Raw genomic sequence first — 17,566 nt, 5'->3', positions numbered from 1 at the left:
TGCACTGTGATTACACATTTTACTTTGACAGTAATTCTCTATAATACTCGATCCTCTTTGCTATTGCTGAACTTACGATGTTTGAAAATAAAGTTAAACTTGTATACGAAACTACATGACTAAATTAATATCTGTATGGAGCAGAGAAGTCTCCTAGCTAATTTACGATATTTAAAGTGGAATCAAAATGAATAGAATCTATGGATGGATACACTGACGGAAGCGAATGAATGGACTTGGAATATGGGTTGAGTCGAGGTGTTCTGAAATGTCGTGAGTTCGAGTCTTGCTCGAATCCGGAATTTATCTAAAAAAATAACCAACTACCACGCCAATAACCAACAATAATTGAAATAACCAACAAATAAGGTGGAATTTATAATAAGTCTAATAAACTAACTACCCTACCTGATACTGAAATAAAATTGACATTATATCTTACAATTCCACCTTGTTCACATAATATAGTGCAGCAGTAACAGTCTTAAAGAGTCTCCCACGCTACTCAACACGTTATTGTTCTGCACCCGACAGTGCGCGCTCTGTTTTAACGTGTTCTTCCACTCCGAATGAAAGTTCGCGGGACTCCTAGCTGTCACAGGCTTCCTTATTCTAGGAATAGTCTTATTGTACGCGGTGTTAATGTTGAATTTCGAGAAGCAATCGTTCGATCGATCGATTCTTAGCTTGTTTTCTATAGAGTTTTTAGATATGTGTTCGAAGTAGTCGGTGATTTCCTTCACTCGACCGACACCTGTATAGGTGCATTGTTCATAAGACATTTTCTTCTGCAGTTTGGGAGTAAGGAGGGTAAGTTTTCGTTTCACGTCAGTGGATTTGTATTTGGCGTTGCATTGTTCTTTAGCCTTCTTAATGGTGTTCCAGGAGTATTTCTGTTTCCAGAATAGGGTGTCGTTGGAAGCTGGGAAGAATGTGTAGGTTAAATGTGGACACAAGGAATAGGACAGTGGGTATAATTTTAGGATTTATACAGTTCCACTGCTTCAGGCGGTACTAAAATTATAGTTTTTGCAACGGATGATTTTTTTTGGGTCGTCGGTGGCTCGCGTAACTTACTCATCGGAACCTTCGTGGTGCCGCGCGTAACACCGCTCACACCGTTTGGCACTGAGCAGCCACGTCGGTCGCATGAAACTGTTTGTTACAGAATTTAACGTTCGTAATTTTTTTTGTATCTGCGATAGACTTCTGCATCGTTAGAATAGGTTAGTGTATAGTCGGATATAATGATGGTAGGTTACCGGGCGCGCGGTGGTGGTGGCGGCGCGAGTCGAGCGCGGCGTCGAGCGCGGCGCGCAGGTGCGTGAGCTGGTCCAGCAGCGTGTCCGCGGCGCGCGCCACAGCCCCCGCGGCGCGCAGCCCCTCCAGCTCGCCCGCCGCCAGCGCCAGCGCCGCGTCCTCCACCTCCGCGCCGCGCCCGTCGCCGCCGGCACCTGCACGACATAACACACTTTATTGCAGGTGAGGGATGGTATTATGTACACTTCCACGTACGTAACATTTTTTAATGAAATGTATTTATTCGAAATCGTGTTTCGATGACGTTACAGATAAATCCGATGCGACAGAAAACTTAAATTTATAAAGGCAAAAACCTACATAAAAAATACATTACAAACAATGAATACAAGTAAATGCGACTTGTGAAATGCATTATGATCGGACTTCTGACGTCATTTCTAACGTAAGTAATATTAATTATTCCAAAAACATCAGACGAATGGCACCGAATCGTCCGATCTGTGGCTATTAGCGAAGACATAGAACCACTACGATACGACTCATAATAGTACATTACATTTGCAGGCCTAGGCCTGAAAAATAATATGAAATCCCTTTACAGTCCTCTCGAGTTGTTGCGCCCAAAAAGCGATACTTCCCAGCCCATTTTAAAGAACGTAAAGACAATATTTCATTGCATGTTTGAGAAAAAATTATTTTAAAAGTCAAAAATATTACGTCAATCCTCATAAGTGCTTTATAGACCCGCTACAAAATTACAAATGTCAATATCAAGTTCAATACGATGCTTTGAATTAAATGAGCAAATAATGATTACCGTCTGTGGCGGCGTGTTCCAACAACAAACGTTCAGGCTGCGTGCCATTGACGGCGCACACGTGGTGGTACATCTGTGCGAGAGCTTCGGCTGCCGACGTGAGTGCCGGCGCGGCTGATGACAACGCACGTCCAGCTCCTGAGAAAAAAAAATAAAATTTTAGTAAAATGTTTTTTTTTTTTTTTTAGTTTTGATTATGTCGAATTCCCTGATTATGAATTTTCAACATTACCCACTCTATCGGTCGTAAGCGAAATGTTAGGCTAAGGGCCCATTTAGACGGTACGAGAACTCGTATACGAGTTCTATTACATTGCGGTATTTGATGGCTGTTGTGCATAATTGTATGTAACCTCAACAGCCCGCAATATAACTAAAATTGCATGCGAGTTCGCACGCCGTCTAAATCAGGCCTTACTGAGCGCAATGCCCAGCTCGACGAGCTTCATAAGGCAAATGCTTGAAAGTTAGTATACCTCCAGCCAAAGTCCTGAGCAAGTCGCAATCCGCCTGCAACGCTGCAGCAGCGCGACTTCAGCCTCAGCCACCCTGTCACTGAGTTCAGCCAGCGACGCTCTAGCCAGTGCCGCGGGCGAGGCATCAGGCGGGGCGGAAGCCGACTGTAGCTCAGTGAGGGTGGCGCCGAGCGCCGTGAGCTCGCCGCCGGACACGCGCCACCACGTCAGCCAGGCCGCCGCGCGGGGAGGCACGCCGCCGCTGCCTTCCGTCTTCTCGTCGTCCTATAGAAACAAAGACAAGTTGAAACTTATCAATCTCTTTTACTATCACTTCTACTGACGCAATATCGATTCGGCAAAGACCACGATTCAATTTGAATCATTGAGCCAAACTAATTAATAAAAAGGTTATAATGAACGTACTGGCTGTGTCTCCTTGTGGAGAGCGGCGAGCGCGGTGACGCGAGAAGCGGCGCGCTGTAGACCGCAGCGCAGCATACAAGCGCACGCGCTCTCGCTTTCCGCCGTCGCTTGTGCGGCGCGTACTGACGCCGACAGCTGGCTCTGTGGACACATCACACAAATAATCAATTAATATTACGATTTAAAGCAGTGCGTCAATAAAACAAAAATTGTGATTACTTTTCATTTATTTTAACAATGTTGCTATAAAATGTACAGAATACGAGACCTCGTGCAAGCTCGCCTGCACACTGTACTCACGTTCTCGTTGTGCGCCTGCTCCAGCTGCTTCTCCAGGCGGGACACCTCGTGCAGGTGCACCTCGGAGAACAGGTCGGCGTGGTGCTCGCCCATGGCGGCGGCCAGTTCCGAGTTCGACGCGCCGGGGGACCCTTCTTCGGAACCACCTTCTTCGCCCATGCCTGCAACACAAAATAAGAAGTGTTAAAAGTTTAGTATGGATATGTCCGAAATTGTATATTGCAGTGGGTAATGATGTTATTGAACTCGTCAGTTGCCTGCGTGCGGGTCGAGATTAGAGATGCAACGAATAGTTGTTTGGCATACCGTACCGAATATTCGGTAATCGATTCGTTCCGCCCGCCGAATATTCGAAAGCTCGGGAGCGGGCGCATCGTCAGTTGCTTGTTTCTGCGCGCGGAGTCCGTTTCTGTTTAAATGTTTATTTTTTTAATAATAAAGGGCTATTATTAATAAGGGATTATAAGTATTGTTTCTTTTACGCAAAATCATTCAATCAAAAATAGCAAACTTGGATTCTTTAATATCTCGCAGCTCTCTCAAATCTGCTACAATCCTGACACTATTTGTCAAAGAGCTCACCTCGTATGCTGTAGGCAAGTTTGGTGATATTCTAAGCCGCTTCACGGCTAAGATGCGCATCGAGCTCCTTCTTCGCAGCGAACTTCGCCTCGCGTTCTGCCTGTAATGCCACGAGCGCCTCGCCAAGTTGCCTCTCGATGTGACGAAGCGCCGCGGTCTCATTGACCGCTGCTTAAAGATTCTCTGCCCCAAAACCTATTCATCAGAGTATACGCACCTCGTATGCTGTAGGCCAGGTTGGTGATATTATAAGCTGCTTCACGGCTAAGATGCGCATCAAGCTCCTTCTTCGCGGCGAACTTCGCCTCGCGTTCTGCTTGTAATGCCTCGAGCGCCTCGCCAAGTTGCCTCTCGGCGATGCGGCGCAGCGCCGCGGTCTCATCGGCCGCCGCGCGAAGGTTCTCTGCTTCTTCGCGTAGTTGACGGACCTCATGCTTTAGCCCTTCGAATTCCACCTGGAAAAGTTATCATTGTCTGAATTTGAATGGAATAAATATGTACCTAACAGACTTTCTAAATATCATCTTACAATTTGTAGAAGTTTACTGATACAATTTTACTATGTAGTAGATTTCGTGAGATAAAGTCGATAGCACACTTATTTCTGCTACTCGTAACTGTCGAAAAAACTAGGACTTGATTCAGTTTAGTTCCGCTCTATAAACTTCAATACATCAATTACATTTTCGTGCAAAAAATATGTTATATGTGTTTAGACGAAGTAGGCTCATTTGACTCTTTTATGTACGCCGAGCTCGCAATTACACGGCGCACGCGAAAACTTTTACGGTTCTGTCATCAAGGCCTCTATGCTTCGACAAAAACCGCTGCGAAGGCTGAAGACACACTCGCATCATTTTGTGACGAATCTGTAAGAACAAATAAGGCATACATACCTGTGATGAACTTAGCGCAGACACTTGCTTCTGTAGCGATATATTCCGTCTTCCAAGTCCCCGAATATCCAGCAGTAGCCTTTGTTCCCTCTGTCGCGCTTCGCGCAGCTCCGCCCGCAGCACCGCGCGTTCGGATTCTCGCGTGGCCTTGCAACAGTACACCACTTCACCTACGCTCTGATTAGCTGTCTACGAACATACCTGCGATGATCTTAGCGCAGACACTTGTTTCTGCAGCGATATATTCTCGTCCCCCAAACCTCGATATCCAGCAGTACTCTCTGTTCCCTCTGTCGCGCTTCGCGTAGCGCTGCACGAAGCGCCGCGCGCTCGTACTCACGCGTGGCCTTGCGACAGCATTTCACGCTCCTACGCTCTGATTAGCTGTCTACGAACATACCTGCGATGATCTTAGCGCAGACACTTGTTTCTGTAGCGATATGTTCTCGTCTTCCAAGTCCCCGATGTCTAGCAGGAGTCTCTGTTCCCTCTGTCGCGCTTCGCGTAGCTCCGCCCGAAGCGCCGCGCGCTCGGATTCACGCGAGGCCTTGTCCACGCCGAGCTCTGAGCTCTCTGTGAGCAGGCGGTCGCGCTCGCTCACGACGCGCTCAAGCTCGTGGCGTAGCTGTGAACAAAGGCATAAGTTAAAAAAATCAGATGGTTTAATAGATAGTTACACTAGCTTCCGCATGAAATTTATTTATGATCACGATTTTAAAGGTGGATATTGTGATTCTAGCTTAGATAATATCTGCCGATTTAGAACACAGCTTATAGCTTCAAACACAGCGTCATATAAAACAGCGACACTAGCAAACCTAGGGCTAGTTAAGGTCGAGATACTAAAGTGGCATTGTTTTGTTTTCCTACACTATACGACTTGATCTTAAGACATTCATCTTAAGGTAAATAAAGTTATGAACCTTCACCTTCACGAATTGCTGTTTCGCGTTTATTGACGTATCTAAATAGAAAATGATATTTTATAAAATAAAGTGTGAAAAGCGGCCGTGTTAGTCCATGATAAAAATACAGAATCAGGTCAAACATTGCAGACTTCCGCGGCGGTAATGAACTACTAATTTCGCCAACAGGTCGTCGTCCGGCAAACAGGACAAGCCGAGATTTATACTCGATATTCGTATTGTTACACGCAATCACAGAATTCATTTATAACGAGTCCGATCGCTTTTCGTACACCTATTGGCTATTGGTTTATCTATTGATAAACAGATGTTTGGCGATACTCTGTAAAAGACATAAAACCATTTGTAGACAAACAGGCATCGACCTAAATTCATCATCATCATCATCATTTCGCCATTAATCGCCCACTGCTGAGCATAGGCCTCCCTTCGTGTACGCCACTTATCCCGGTCCTGGGCTAATCCCATCCAGAAGTGCCCCGCAGTTTTTCGAATGTCGTCCATCCAACAAGCCAACGGATGCCAGACGCTTCGACCTAAATTCACGTCTCATTTTCACAATTTCGGGTCGGAAATTACGATCCGACCCACAAGTAAAGTTGAATATGTAATTGTTAATTGAAATTTGATCCGTCCCGAGACCGACTATTACAACGATCCTTATTATTGGCTCCATTGACTAAACAGAAATAAGTTACACTACGTTATATAATGATGTTTATATACATGTAAAAGATTTTTGCAGAGCGAGAGCAAAGTATATTTCGTGTCATTAACGGTCTCGCGCCACACTCAGATCTAGTTGAGACCCGCTCAACTGATCTGCGCTGGGGCGCATAACTCTTTAGGAGTATTCCAGCGTAGCAAAAACATCAAGAGTGCGGCGGAAGGTCCTGGATTTGTCCCCGGCTACCTTTCCCAGACACAGTCCGATTGCTCTGAGGGTCCCAAAAGCCACTAGAGTCTACCAAGAGCGTTCCCACACTCAGTCCGTAGTTTTCCGTTTCAAAACAATTTTCCTAGAAAGTATTTATAAAGTTCTACTTTTGTGATTTTTTTCATATTTTTTAAACATATGGTTCAAAAGTTAGAGGGGGGGGGACGCAATTTCCGAAAATATTAATATTATCAAAAAACAATCTTAGCAAACCCATATTCATTTTTTAATACCTATCCAACAATATATCACACGTTGGGGTTGGAGTCTTTAATGTAGGGGGGGTACCCTAATAAAACATTTTTTTCCATTTTTTATTTTTGCACTTTGTTGGCGTGAAATACATATTGAGGTGCTAACGGTTACTGCCGCGGACGGACGGACGGACGGACGGACGGACGGACGGACGGACGGACGGACGGACGGACGGACAGACAGACATGGCGAAACTATAAGGGTTCCTAGTTGACTACGGAACCCTAAAAAGAGGTCTCGTGCCTTGGCTCGTATCGTCATATCATTAACAGTTAGACTTTACGTATCATCATGAATGACAGGATTTATAAATAGGGACACTACTATCCATAAAACAATGTACATAGTACCCTCATCCATTCATTAATAAAGGCGCGTAATTGGCGTCTAGACTGAATAATAAGGGTAACGCCACCTCAGCGCACTGTTACTAAGTCATGACGGCTGGGTGTGGCGACCAAGCTTAACTAGCACGAGGTGCGGCCCGCAAATTGCCACTAAATATGTAGCCTCTAGCCCCAGGGTACCCTAGCCAACGCCACATTCGCTTACAGAGTTGGTAATCGTTACGTAGATAGTTCTCCCTATCGCTCTTCTATAGTGGTGCGACAGTCAGACAGCGTTTCGATGGCCACGCAGTGTCAACGATTCGTCACTTCAGCTAAGCCGCCTGTAGGGGTGACTGAATAACGTTGATAATAAGCTTTCACTGATGATTGGAACAATGGTTATAGAGACATTTGGAACAATTGACGACTAGTTTCTAGTTGAGGACAAGGCCTAAGCCGGATGCGGGTGAAAATTACGTCGGGATCTACGAGACCTGATCAGTAAACGAATGATCTTCTAAAGATTTTAGAAAGTAAAGTTTCATTACGCCAACAAAATTAAAATATACGAGATTTACTCGTATACAGGATTTATGTAAGTAAATGTAATGACGAGTTATTAATTCGTTAAATACTAACAATTACTTTATTTCCTGCAGACACTTAAGTGCACGGCTGCACGCTCTAAAAATTATAGACATTTTCTACATGTAGGTACATTATGGGCTTAGCCTAGTTCTTCCGGAACTTTACGTATGTTACCTTACTTTTTAATTTTAGTTTAGGTTTTATACGGTATAAATAAAATGTAAAAACATAATACATACAAAGGACAATCACAACAATAAACCTAGCGGGGCAGGGCCCAAAAGCTGCTGGTGGTCAGTTTGCGTAGCCGAGTGCACAAACGCTCACGATAATATCTCTTTCGTAACTATCTATCTTAATCGCTCTTGCGTATTGGCGCGACAGAGCCAGACTACATTTCTGCGGTGTTTCGGTGGCGTTTATCGAGTCTTATTTTTATATTTCAAAGTAATGTTAGAAGTAACTAATATGTATGTTGTGTCTCTACTTAAAGTCATATTGGAGAACCATTTGAAAATAAACAGTTGCGGCAAACATCTAGGTTACATGCAAAGGTTTTCAATATTAATAATCTATTCATGTTAAACGAAAGACATGTTACCTTATTTCCTGAATTCATTATAGCAGCAACAGTAAAAACTTAAATGTTTGAACTCCGCTGTGACAAACGCAAAGTTCAGATTTAATGCGACACGCGAAGCGTTCAATATGGCGACCTATTTAAAATTGGCGTGCTTTTGCTCATACGTCTACCCGCAGTTTTTTAGAGACGTTCGGATACTATTTTCAATGGACCAGAAATCGATACAGAAATGGATACAGAAATCTTTTATATGTGTGCGTTAAGGATCCGCGCACACGGGCGACAAAACTGTTTTGTCTCCGTCGCTCGGTCTATATGGGCTAGTATGAAGGTGCGCACACGAGGCGACGCAACTTTTCATACAAATACGAAAGTCGCCGAGCAACTTTGTCGCCCGTGTGCGCGGAGCCTAATAGAAACGTTGTGCAGTCGCCATCAGATACATCAGAGCGGGCAAGGTGCTCACCTGCTAACAAATACGGGACACGCAAGCATGTTTATTGTAAGTGCCTGCCGAGTGCCGGTCTAACCGAATGACAATCGTTGATGCTAGCTAGACGCCGAACGAAAAGCAGCCTGGCTCTGTCGTGCAAATATGTAAGAGCGTTTATCGTGACTATCGTGAGCGTTTGTGCATTTGGCTACGTAACCTGTTCCAATATTTGTGAGCACTTTGCCTGCTCGCCTGTTGGTGAATGTGCCATTTTGCTTCTCAGCGTACCTAAACAAAATCGTTCTCAAAATTGTAAAACGTGACTGAGCAACGTAGAAAAGATCCTATCCAAATATTACGAAGATGGAGTGTTGGATCACATTTTTATATAACAGTCTGAGAATACTTTTTCACACGTTCAACCAGCTGTTTTGTTTGATAATCTTGAAACAATTTTGAATGTGCATTAGTAAATTAATTGCATACTTTAGCAAGTTTCACTTTCCAAGGCAGGTAACATTTTAACTAATAGCTAAGTATTATCAAGCCAGCGCGTTACGAATCTCAAGGTTGGTTGGCAACTTCGCATATCAGAGTTGCACAATGTAAAGAATTAGTCATACGCATTACGCAGTGATAACAGAAACGACCTGCTCAAAGCATGCCTCCAAGCACGTCTGTGTATGCAAGGCTATATAACACAAAGTTATTACTTTTTATAAAACTTTTACTACTTTAATCTTCCCCCCCTTCCTTCCTATTGAGTTTACATAAATCATATTTCCAATATCTGTTTTCTTATAATAGATAAATACAAAGCGATCGCGTGCTGTGTGCGTGCTGTTCAATGGAAAATCGAACCGATTGGCAAATCGAGCATTAATTTTATAAACGTTTTTAAAATGTACGACCAAAATGTAGGTCTATTGGTTGGCATATAGTGTAATATAAGAAGTAATTATTAATAAAACTTAATGAGTAATAACGGATGCCGGTCTTAAATTAATCTGACAGTCATCTCGTTGGTCTCCAAAACCAATTGATGGTCGAAAGATAGTAACTACCATAGAAGTCTGTATCGAAATACTCTGTTTTGTCTCGAACGAGTCGTATAATGCAGCTTCCTGCAGTCGCAACGTTATGAATATATTACGAGTCGGCCTTAAATAGACCGAATAAAAAACCGGTCAAGTGCGAGTCGGGCTCGCGCACAAAGGGTTCCGTAGCAGCAAACCAAAATTACAGTTAAATCAACCTATCTCAAAAACTATAAGAGATACTTTGATCAAACCAAAAATCGTTGAAAGAGTTAATTAGCATGCATCACCTCTATTTTTTTTAGAATTTTATACCCCGTAGTTATAAAAATAGAGGGGGGGGGGACATACTTTTTACGACTTTGAGAGCTGATATCTCAAAAACCGTTCACTTTAAGAAAAATGTTTTTTAGAAAACTTTATATCATTTTAAAAGACCTTTCCATTGATACCCCACACGGGTATGTACATCGAAAAAAAAAATTTTCATCCCTCAGTTACATGTATGGGGGCCCCACCCCCAATTCTTTTTTTTACTATTTAGTGTCATAATTTTGTAGCGGTTCATACAACACATATTCCCATCAAATTTCATCACTGTAGTACTTATAGTTTCCGAGTAAATCGGCTGTGACAGACGGACAGACGGACAGACGGACAGACGGACAGACGGACATGACGAAACTATAAGGGTTCCGTTTTTGCCATTTTGGCTACGGAACCCTAAAAACTGCATAGATGTACTCAAAAAGCCATTTTATGGAACACGACTTCAGCAATTAGCAGTATAAAATAATATTAAGTATAACTGTGTGCGTAATAGCCGAATGCACAAACGCTCACGATAATATCTCTTTCGTAGCTATCTAAGTATCTCTATCGCTCTTGCGTATTGGCGCGACAGAGTCAGACTACATTTCTGCAGCGTCGCGTCGCAGAAATGCCATTCGGCTACGGGCCTGGAACATTGACATAAAGGATCAAAATAAAAACTAAAGTGCTACGAAATGGCTTCTTCCTAGAACGTTGCTTGCGACTTTCAAATCCAAAGCTGATCTTCCGATAAGACCAGTGAGAGAGAAATTTTACAGTTGAATGTGATTTCAGAAGGATTTGGTTTATGTCGTCGCTCAATGATTAAATTTTCACCGGACAGAAGAAAAACTGTTGGGCTATCTCGACTTTGTTTTATGACCGTTGGCTAGCTTTTCAGAAAAAACAGGTCAAGGCACTTCAAAATTTATAACGCAAAGCCCTTAACACTAAAACTACGTTTGCGACCGCGGAAAGTAGAGTTTGTAACTTAAAGCTTTGCATTCAAATCACGTACGAAAGTGTTTACATCTTAGCGGGTATAGGATACGCTCGTTACAGGGTAATGGTGTGGCTTGCTACATCATTATTTGAAAACCGTTTTTCAGGTCTGCGATATAACCCCAGTGTAAGCTGACCTATGTCTTTTCTAATAACTGTTTGTAATTAGAAGGGGGGGTTACACTGGTCGGGTGTAGTGAAGCGGTCGTACGCCCTTGAGCCCTACGGTTGGCGGAGCGCCAGTCGCGGCGTGCGGCGTGTCAACAACGGTCCATTATCTCAGTAAACACTGCGTGAAATACGACACAACTTCGACAGGCTTCCCTTTCCAACTTTCAGCATATGTTTGACGCACAAAGGACGAAACGGAGAGGTCGTATTAAGTTCGCTGTAGATTTGGACAATAGAGCACTATACGATGTTTTGCGATAAAACTTCGTTCAAAGTCATGAATAAAGTCTTATTTATCTTTTCAGACTAACGAAAAATTAAGGTTAGAATTTATGGTATGCTTTTTACAAATTTTATTAAAACCGCTTTGGTAGGTGTAGTTCCTAATCAATTGATAGAATTACTGATAGTTGTCTGTGCACCATTTTAATTCAGCCATGACCTAATTACATGTATTTTGATGTTTCATAGACTTATCAGCCGAAGAACAGATGTAATGAAAGTTAAAAAGAGAGTTTTAAAAACTATAAACACAATTACCAGTTTGTAAAAACGTGGTATCAGTATAGGTATTCTGGAATTAATCGAGTATTTTTCAATAGATTTTTCCTAAGTCTTCGTCGTAGTCGCAAAAAATGCGGAAGCAATTACTGCCCTCCATCTTTCGAATAATATTGAACTATTTGAATTTTTTTATTAAGAATCGAAGTTATACCGTCTCGGATTTTAATTAAAATGGCACTCAGCTTTTTTTATTTAATATAAACCTCGGCTGGGGAGATGCTAGCAACGTTTACATGCGTCTTGTTTGTTTACAAGAGTTTTCAATTGACATTTGTAAAAGTTGTCATGGCGACACTCTTGTAACGTTGAAATTACTCCCCACCTTTCACAAATCTGCACATGTATCTATAATCTGAAATATTTTCACTCATACCTCGCCACCGGTCTCAGCGTCACCCATGTTCGCGTAAATTCACAAATCCATTTCTTAGGCACTCACACACTGTCTGCTCACACTTGCACCACCATTCTTCAGACACTATCGTATTCTAAAAACCTGGACCATTCACTAGCGAATCAAGGCCGGGTGTATAAATGTGTATTTCTGGACCAGTGTTATGGATTCCCGGCGTGCGCTTACGTCAGTCGCATTACATCACGGTTGATTTGCTCAAGCACTATCGCTACCGATTAACCGAGATTAATCGCCGCGAATTTTGAAAAAATAAAGTATATTCGGTATGAAAAAATCGGGTCCTTTATCGGAGAAGTAGCGAGCATGCCGCGCGCGCAGGGGCGTATGATTCACGTCGCATCAATTGCTCCCATTTCATGCGCGTAGGCACAATTCGTCAGACCCGTCTGGATAACGAGATAATGACCAACTCCGGATTATATCAGCGTTTTAAGTGAAGAATTTATTAATACAAGTTATTTCAACTTCGTGCAGTGTCTTTTGAAAATATTACGTTTGATTAAGTCAGAATTCGTCGTATCTAAGCTGAAAATGTTAGTTATAACTGTTATAAGTAGCAGGACGTGTTTACAATCATTTTTTTGATAGCCGTACCGATATTTATAGTGTGGTGATTGGTGATGTTTTTGATTTACCGGCCGGTCCTTCGATTTCATGTATTTTCCATTACAATTATTTTCAATGCCCGCTTCTGTGTCAAAAGTTGGGAGAGCTTCAGAATTCATTGTCTTCGGCACGGATAGCGTTTTACATATTCATTGTTCTGGGCTCTGCAAGTCTGGAACCACTGGTATTATAATCAATACGGTTTGCTCACAAATTAACCGTAGGCACTTTTAATTAAGTCTGAAATGAGTTACTGCATTCATTGAACGAGTTTACATTTTGTTAGACATCATATTTTATATGGACAGGAATTTAAATGATGTTTAGTGCAGAAAATGTAACAGCTAGTCCTGATCTGTTATTTACGCTTCTTTTTAAAGGCTATTGAGGATAGGCTTACGAACCTTACGATGTGTACGGCAGCAAACAGTATAAGTACCATTTTTCAGATAAGAATAAAACAAATATGTTTTTTATTCGTAATAAAAACAAATATTCGTAATAAAAACAAATATGTTTTTTTAACCCTGACAAAAATTTTACGACGTGAATATGTAAGTACTAAAACTGCTGAACAACTTTTGTTAAACGACAAATTCGTAACAAAAATGGCTTTCCTATAAAAAATACTGGTTAAAAATTCATGAAACAGCGAACTTTTTGTTTGTGCTTTCAGAGTTAGTCCCATGTGCCTGTTAGTTACAAATATTATACCTATATATATAATACCTATGTATATTCACCTCGGAAAATTAAATTTGACACTAATTAATGGATTTGGACATGTAATCTAAATTGACACTTTTTGTAACCCCTGACGACGAAATAAATTAAATATAATAATAACCTAACCACAAAATCAAAATTTTGAAAAAAACCCCCGACCGCGACATAGTGAACCGATTTTCAACATGGCTATGAACACTCCCGACTAATTCAGCTTTCAAACAAAAAAAAACTAAATCTAAATCGGTTCATCCGTTCGGGAGCTACGATGCCACAGACATACACACACACAAACAGACAGACAGACGCGTCAAACTAATAACACCCCGTCGTTTTGGCGTCGGGGGTTCAAAAGCGCTGTACAGGACAGAGTAGCAACTCGCTAAGTAAATATTTTTCCCTAAGATGATTTACCACCTGTGGAACTACTGGAAGCAGTGATAAACGCATTTTTTGCGTTGTAGTTTCCTCGCTATAGTGAGGGGAAAAGTTTTGTGTTACACTCGGATGCAAATGTATTTTACTTCTCGTCTGTTAAAAAACTCGCAAGTTCAGGATTCTATTCTCGAACCACTCGCTTCGCTCGTGGTTCAACTATAGAATCCATTCACTTCCTCGTTTTTCAATTCCACACTCGGCGTTAAAATACAACTTTGCCCTCTTGTATAACAAATAACTATTCCCCTTAACTGAACAACACATAGTTGTTGGCATAATGAGAGCAGCACACGTTGCCCCCGGGACCTGCCGCGGCATTAATTACCGCAGCGCTTGCATACTAAACAGGAAGGTAGGGACCGCTCACTTAGCAATTCATACCAGGGATGTAACGGAGCTCTGCTTCTGCTTCCGTTTCTGCAGAACTTCCGTTTTGTTTTGCACATCCGCTTCTGTTCCGGTTCTGTTATTTTTCAAACGGAAGTTATAACGGATGTCGGAACCTAGCGCGACGGTGGGACATGAGCGGCGTACATCAAAGACTCAAAGACCAACAGGTCTATACCTGTCATTCGCTCATTTCTCTGTTTGCCACGTGCTGCGATACTAAACGCTAAGGCGGAAGGCCAAGCCAGTTCTTAAATTCTTAGTTAGTAAACAGTAAACACCTAAAAGTTCTAGGTAATTTAATTAGTTTTGATTTATGTTATACCTATGTGGTATTTTTTCTTTTCGTTTTTAACATCCATAAGTTCCGCTTCTGGTTCCGGTTCCGCTTCTGCTTCCGTTAAACTAAATTCAAAACTTCTGCTTCCGCTTTCGGTTCCGTTAAAAACACTTCCGTTACATCCCTGATTCATACTTCCCGGTTAGGGTTGCCATACGTCACGAATTTTGACCGTTTGTCGGGAATTAATACGCAAATATCAGGAATTCTTTTACTCGTTAGTCCTCAATTCAAGGACCTATTTTTAGGGTTCCGTAGTCAACTAGGAACCCTTATAGTTTCGCCATGTCTGTCTGTCCGTCCGTCCGTCCGTCCGTCCGCGGATAATCTCATTAACCGTTAACACTAGTAAGCTGAAATTTAGTACCAATATGTATATCAATCACGCCGATAAAGTGCAAAAATAAAAAATGGAAAAAAATAAAGTGGGGGCTGATTTTTTTTTTCATTCCAACCCCAAAGTGTGATATATTGTTGGATAGGTAGGTATTTAAAAATGAATAAGAGTTTAGTAAGATCGTTTTTTGATAATATTAATATTTTCGGAAATAATCGCTCCTAAAGGAAAAAAAAGTGCGTCCCCCCCCCCCTCTAACTTTTGAACCATATGTTTAAAAATTATGAAAAAAATCACAAAAGTAGAACTTTATAAAGACTTTCTAGGAAAATTGTTTTGAACTTGATAGGTTCAGTATTTTTTGAGAAAAATACGGAAAACTACACTGAGCGTGGCCCGACACGCTCTTGGCCGGTTCTATTAAACTTAGGTTAACAGGTAAAAAACTAATAAGTTGTATGATTAGTCTATCTATAGTTTTTTTTTGTAAAGAAAGTATTGACTTTGCAAATCTGGAATCTTAAGGGTGCGCGCCCACGGGCGACAAAGTTGCTCGACGACTTTCTCACATCTAGTCTATGGGCTAGTATGAGAGTGCGCACACTTGCTGGTCTGTCCACTTTCATACTATCACATAGACTAGATGTGAGCGACAAAAAAGTCGCCGAGCAATTTTGTCGCTCGTGGGCACACCCTCTAACAGGATATAATATATCTCACAGGATATAATATATATTATATTTGTATTGCCAAGAGTGGTACTGAAACTGAGTAAGGTCAGTGCGGGCAAGACCGGTATAGTTTATTTGAAATAAAGTTTGAGTGGATAAAACTCTATAATTAATGTAGTCTGGCGTAATGCGCATGGTCCTATGAGATAGCAAATATTACATTTTACAAAGCTTTTACAATATTTTGGTGAAATAAGGTACTTTTAAGTCATAAAAATCACATTTTATAAGGCTCGGCGGGTTGACCGTCCTCCCGCGATGAGTACAGAAAGACCGTCTAGTGCTTGTTGTCGCGTAATTTCCTATGAGACTAGGTTCCAAAATCATGATCATTGTTATTTTACGTAATAACAGGGCAGAATGTGCTAGATAATTAATAAAATAATGTTAAAATTTTGAACATATAAGCATTTTTCTATTTATAAGGCAAGACCGGCATAAGTCCCGTAGATGGGGTTCATAACCTTTTCTTTTCAGGTCCAGATATTGCATAATACTGTTTTTACAACGAACACCTGCGATACAATTTAGTCACGATATTACAGACTCATATAAATCCAACTACTTATCTGTTTTTGAAACTTTTTTATTAAGAAAAGGTAATAGGATATTAAGATGTCGTGAATTGGTTTGGTAACATTTCTTAGCAATGCTTGGTTTTTCTATAGTTACTACCAGAGTTACCACCTACCTGAGCTACAACCCCCGAAAACCTATTGACGACACCCATGACGACTTTTTGTCAAAGTGACAGCCAGCAATGTCAATTAACGGTCGGGTAGCCGTAAAATAGTCGGTCAAAAGTGTCAAAACCGTTTTAAAGGGTACCCATACGGTCCCTGTTGGGTAATGCTGATTATAAAAATAATAACCAACTTGAAACCCTACTCTCTTTTGAAATATTTGTCACCGCATGTTGCACAATCTAAATATACTTAAACAAAAATAATAAAAAACGGTTAGAGCTTACGATAATTCTACCAACTTAAATATGATGATGAATAATGCAGTGAAGGCTTACTTCTGTTCACCTCTTATCATTCTTCACAACCGTGTCACATATAATTTATTTTTACTTAATACTTTCGAATGATTTTAGTAACACCATACGAATCATTATCAAAACTGTATTTCGAAGTTAAAATCAGAAACGGTACAACTATCATAAGCCAAAGTAGCTTCATGTGCTCTGCCTATCCCTCTATGGGATACAGGCGTGATTGTATGTATGTATATTATGTATTTGGTAACCCTATTCTCGGTCTTCCCGTTCACAAAGTCCATTCTGTTCTGGGGACTCGCCACTATTATACGTTGAGCTTTAGATTCATAACAAATGTGCAGTCAGAGGTCAGTGGTGTTGGTGTCTCTGTGATAGAATGTCGTTGCAAGCTTTCAGAATAAGCTGTGCTTGTAAAACTAAATGTTAATGAAACAGTTTGGCTTGTTTGCGTCTTAATTGGTTTGCATTGGATATTAATGCAAATTCAAACTTTTATTGTTGATTGTTTCTTGTAACGTGTTGGGTTTTCATACATACATACATATAATCACGCCTGTATCCCATAAAGGGGTAGGCAGAGCACATGAACTACTAAGTTTCAGTGCCACTCTTGGCAAAAAGGGGTTGAAAAAAATCCAAATTGTGACATTGCAGTGAGTGTTGGGTTTTCAATTTGCATTATATCTGCTAAGGGCTTGTTTACATCC

The 17,566-nt window shown here is 41.3% G+C and overlaps 1 protein-coding gene across 1 annotated transcript in view; it reads right to left on the bottom strand.

The window, feature by feature from the left end:
- The window catches only part of LOC125234550 (protein bicaudal D), a 30,081-nt gene that overhangs the window by 3,937 nt on the left and 8,578 nt on the right, over positions 1 to 17,566 (bottom strand). The window contains 8 exon segments of the mRNA XM_048140830.1: positions 1,263 to 1,454; positions 2,081 to 2,218; positions 2,557 to 2,608; positions 2,611 to 2,820; positions 2,962 to 3,102; positions 3,262 to 3,422; positions 4,061 to 4,298; positions 5,140 to 5,364. Coding sequence (XP_047996787.1) covers positions 1,263 to 1,454; positions 2,081 to 2,218; positions 2,557 to 2,608; positions 2,611 to 2,820; positions 2,962 to 3,102; positions 3,262 to 3,422; positions 4,061 to 4,298; positions 5,140 to 5,364 — 1,357 coding nt within the window.

Source organism: Leguminivora glycinivorella, chromosome 16, assembly GCF_023078275.1.
Source record: "Leguminivora glycinivorella isolate SPB_JAAS2020 chromosome 16, LegGlyc_1.1, whole genome shotgun sequence".
Taxonomy (NCBI): Eukaryota; Metazoa; Arthropoda; class Insecta; order Lepidoptera; family Tortricidae; genus Leguminivora; species Leguminivora glycinivorella.
The sequence above is the reverse complement of the archived record's forward strand: the minus strand, read 5'-3'. Positions and strand labels throughout refer to the sequence as shown.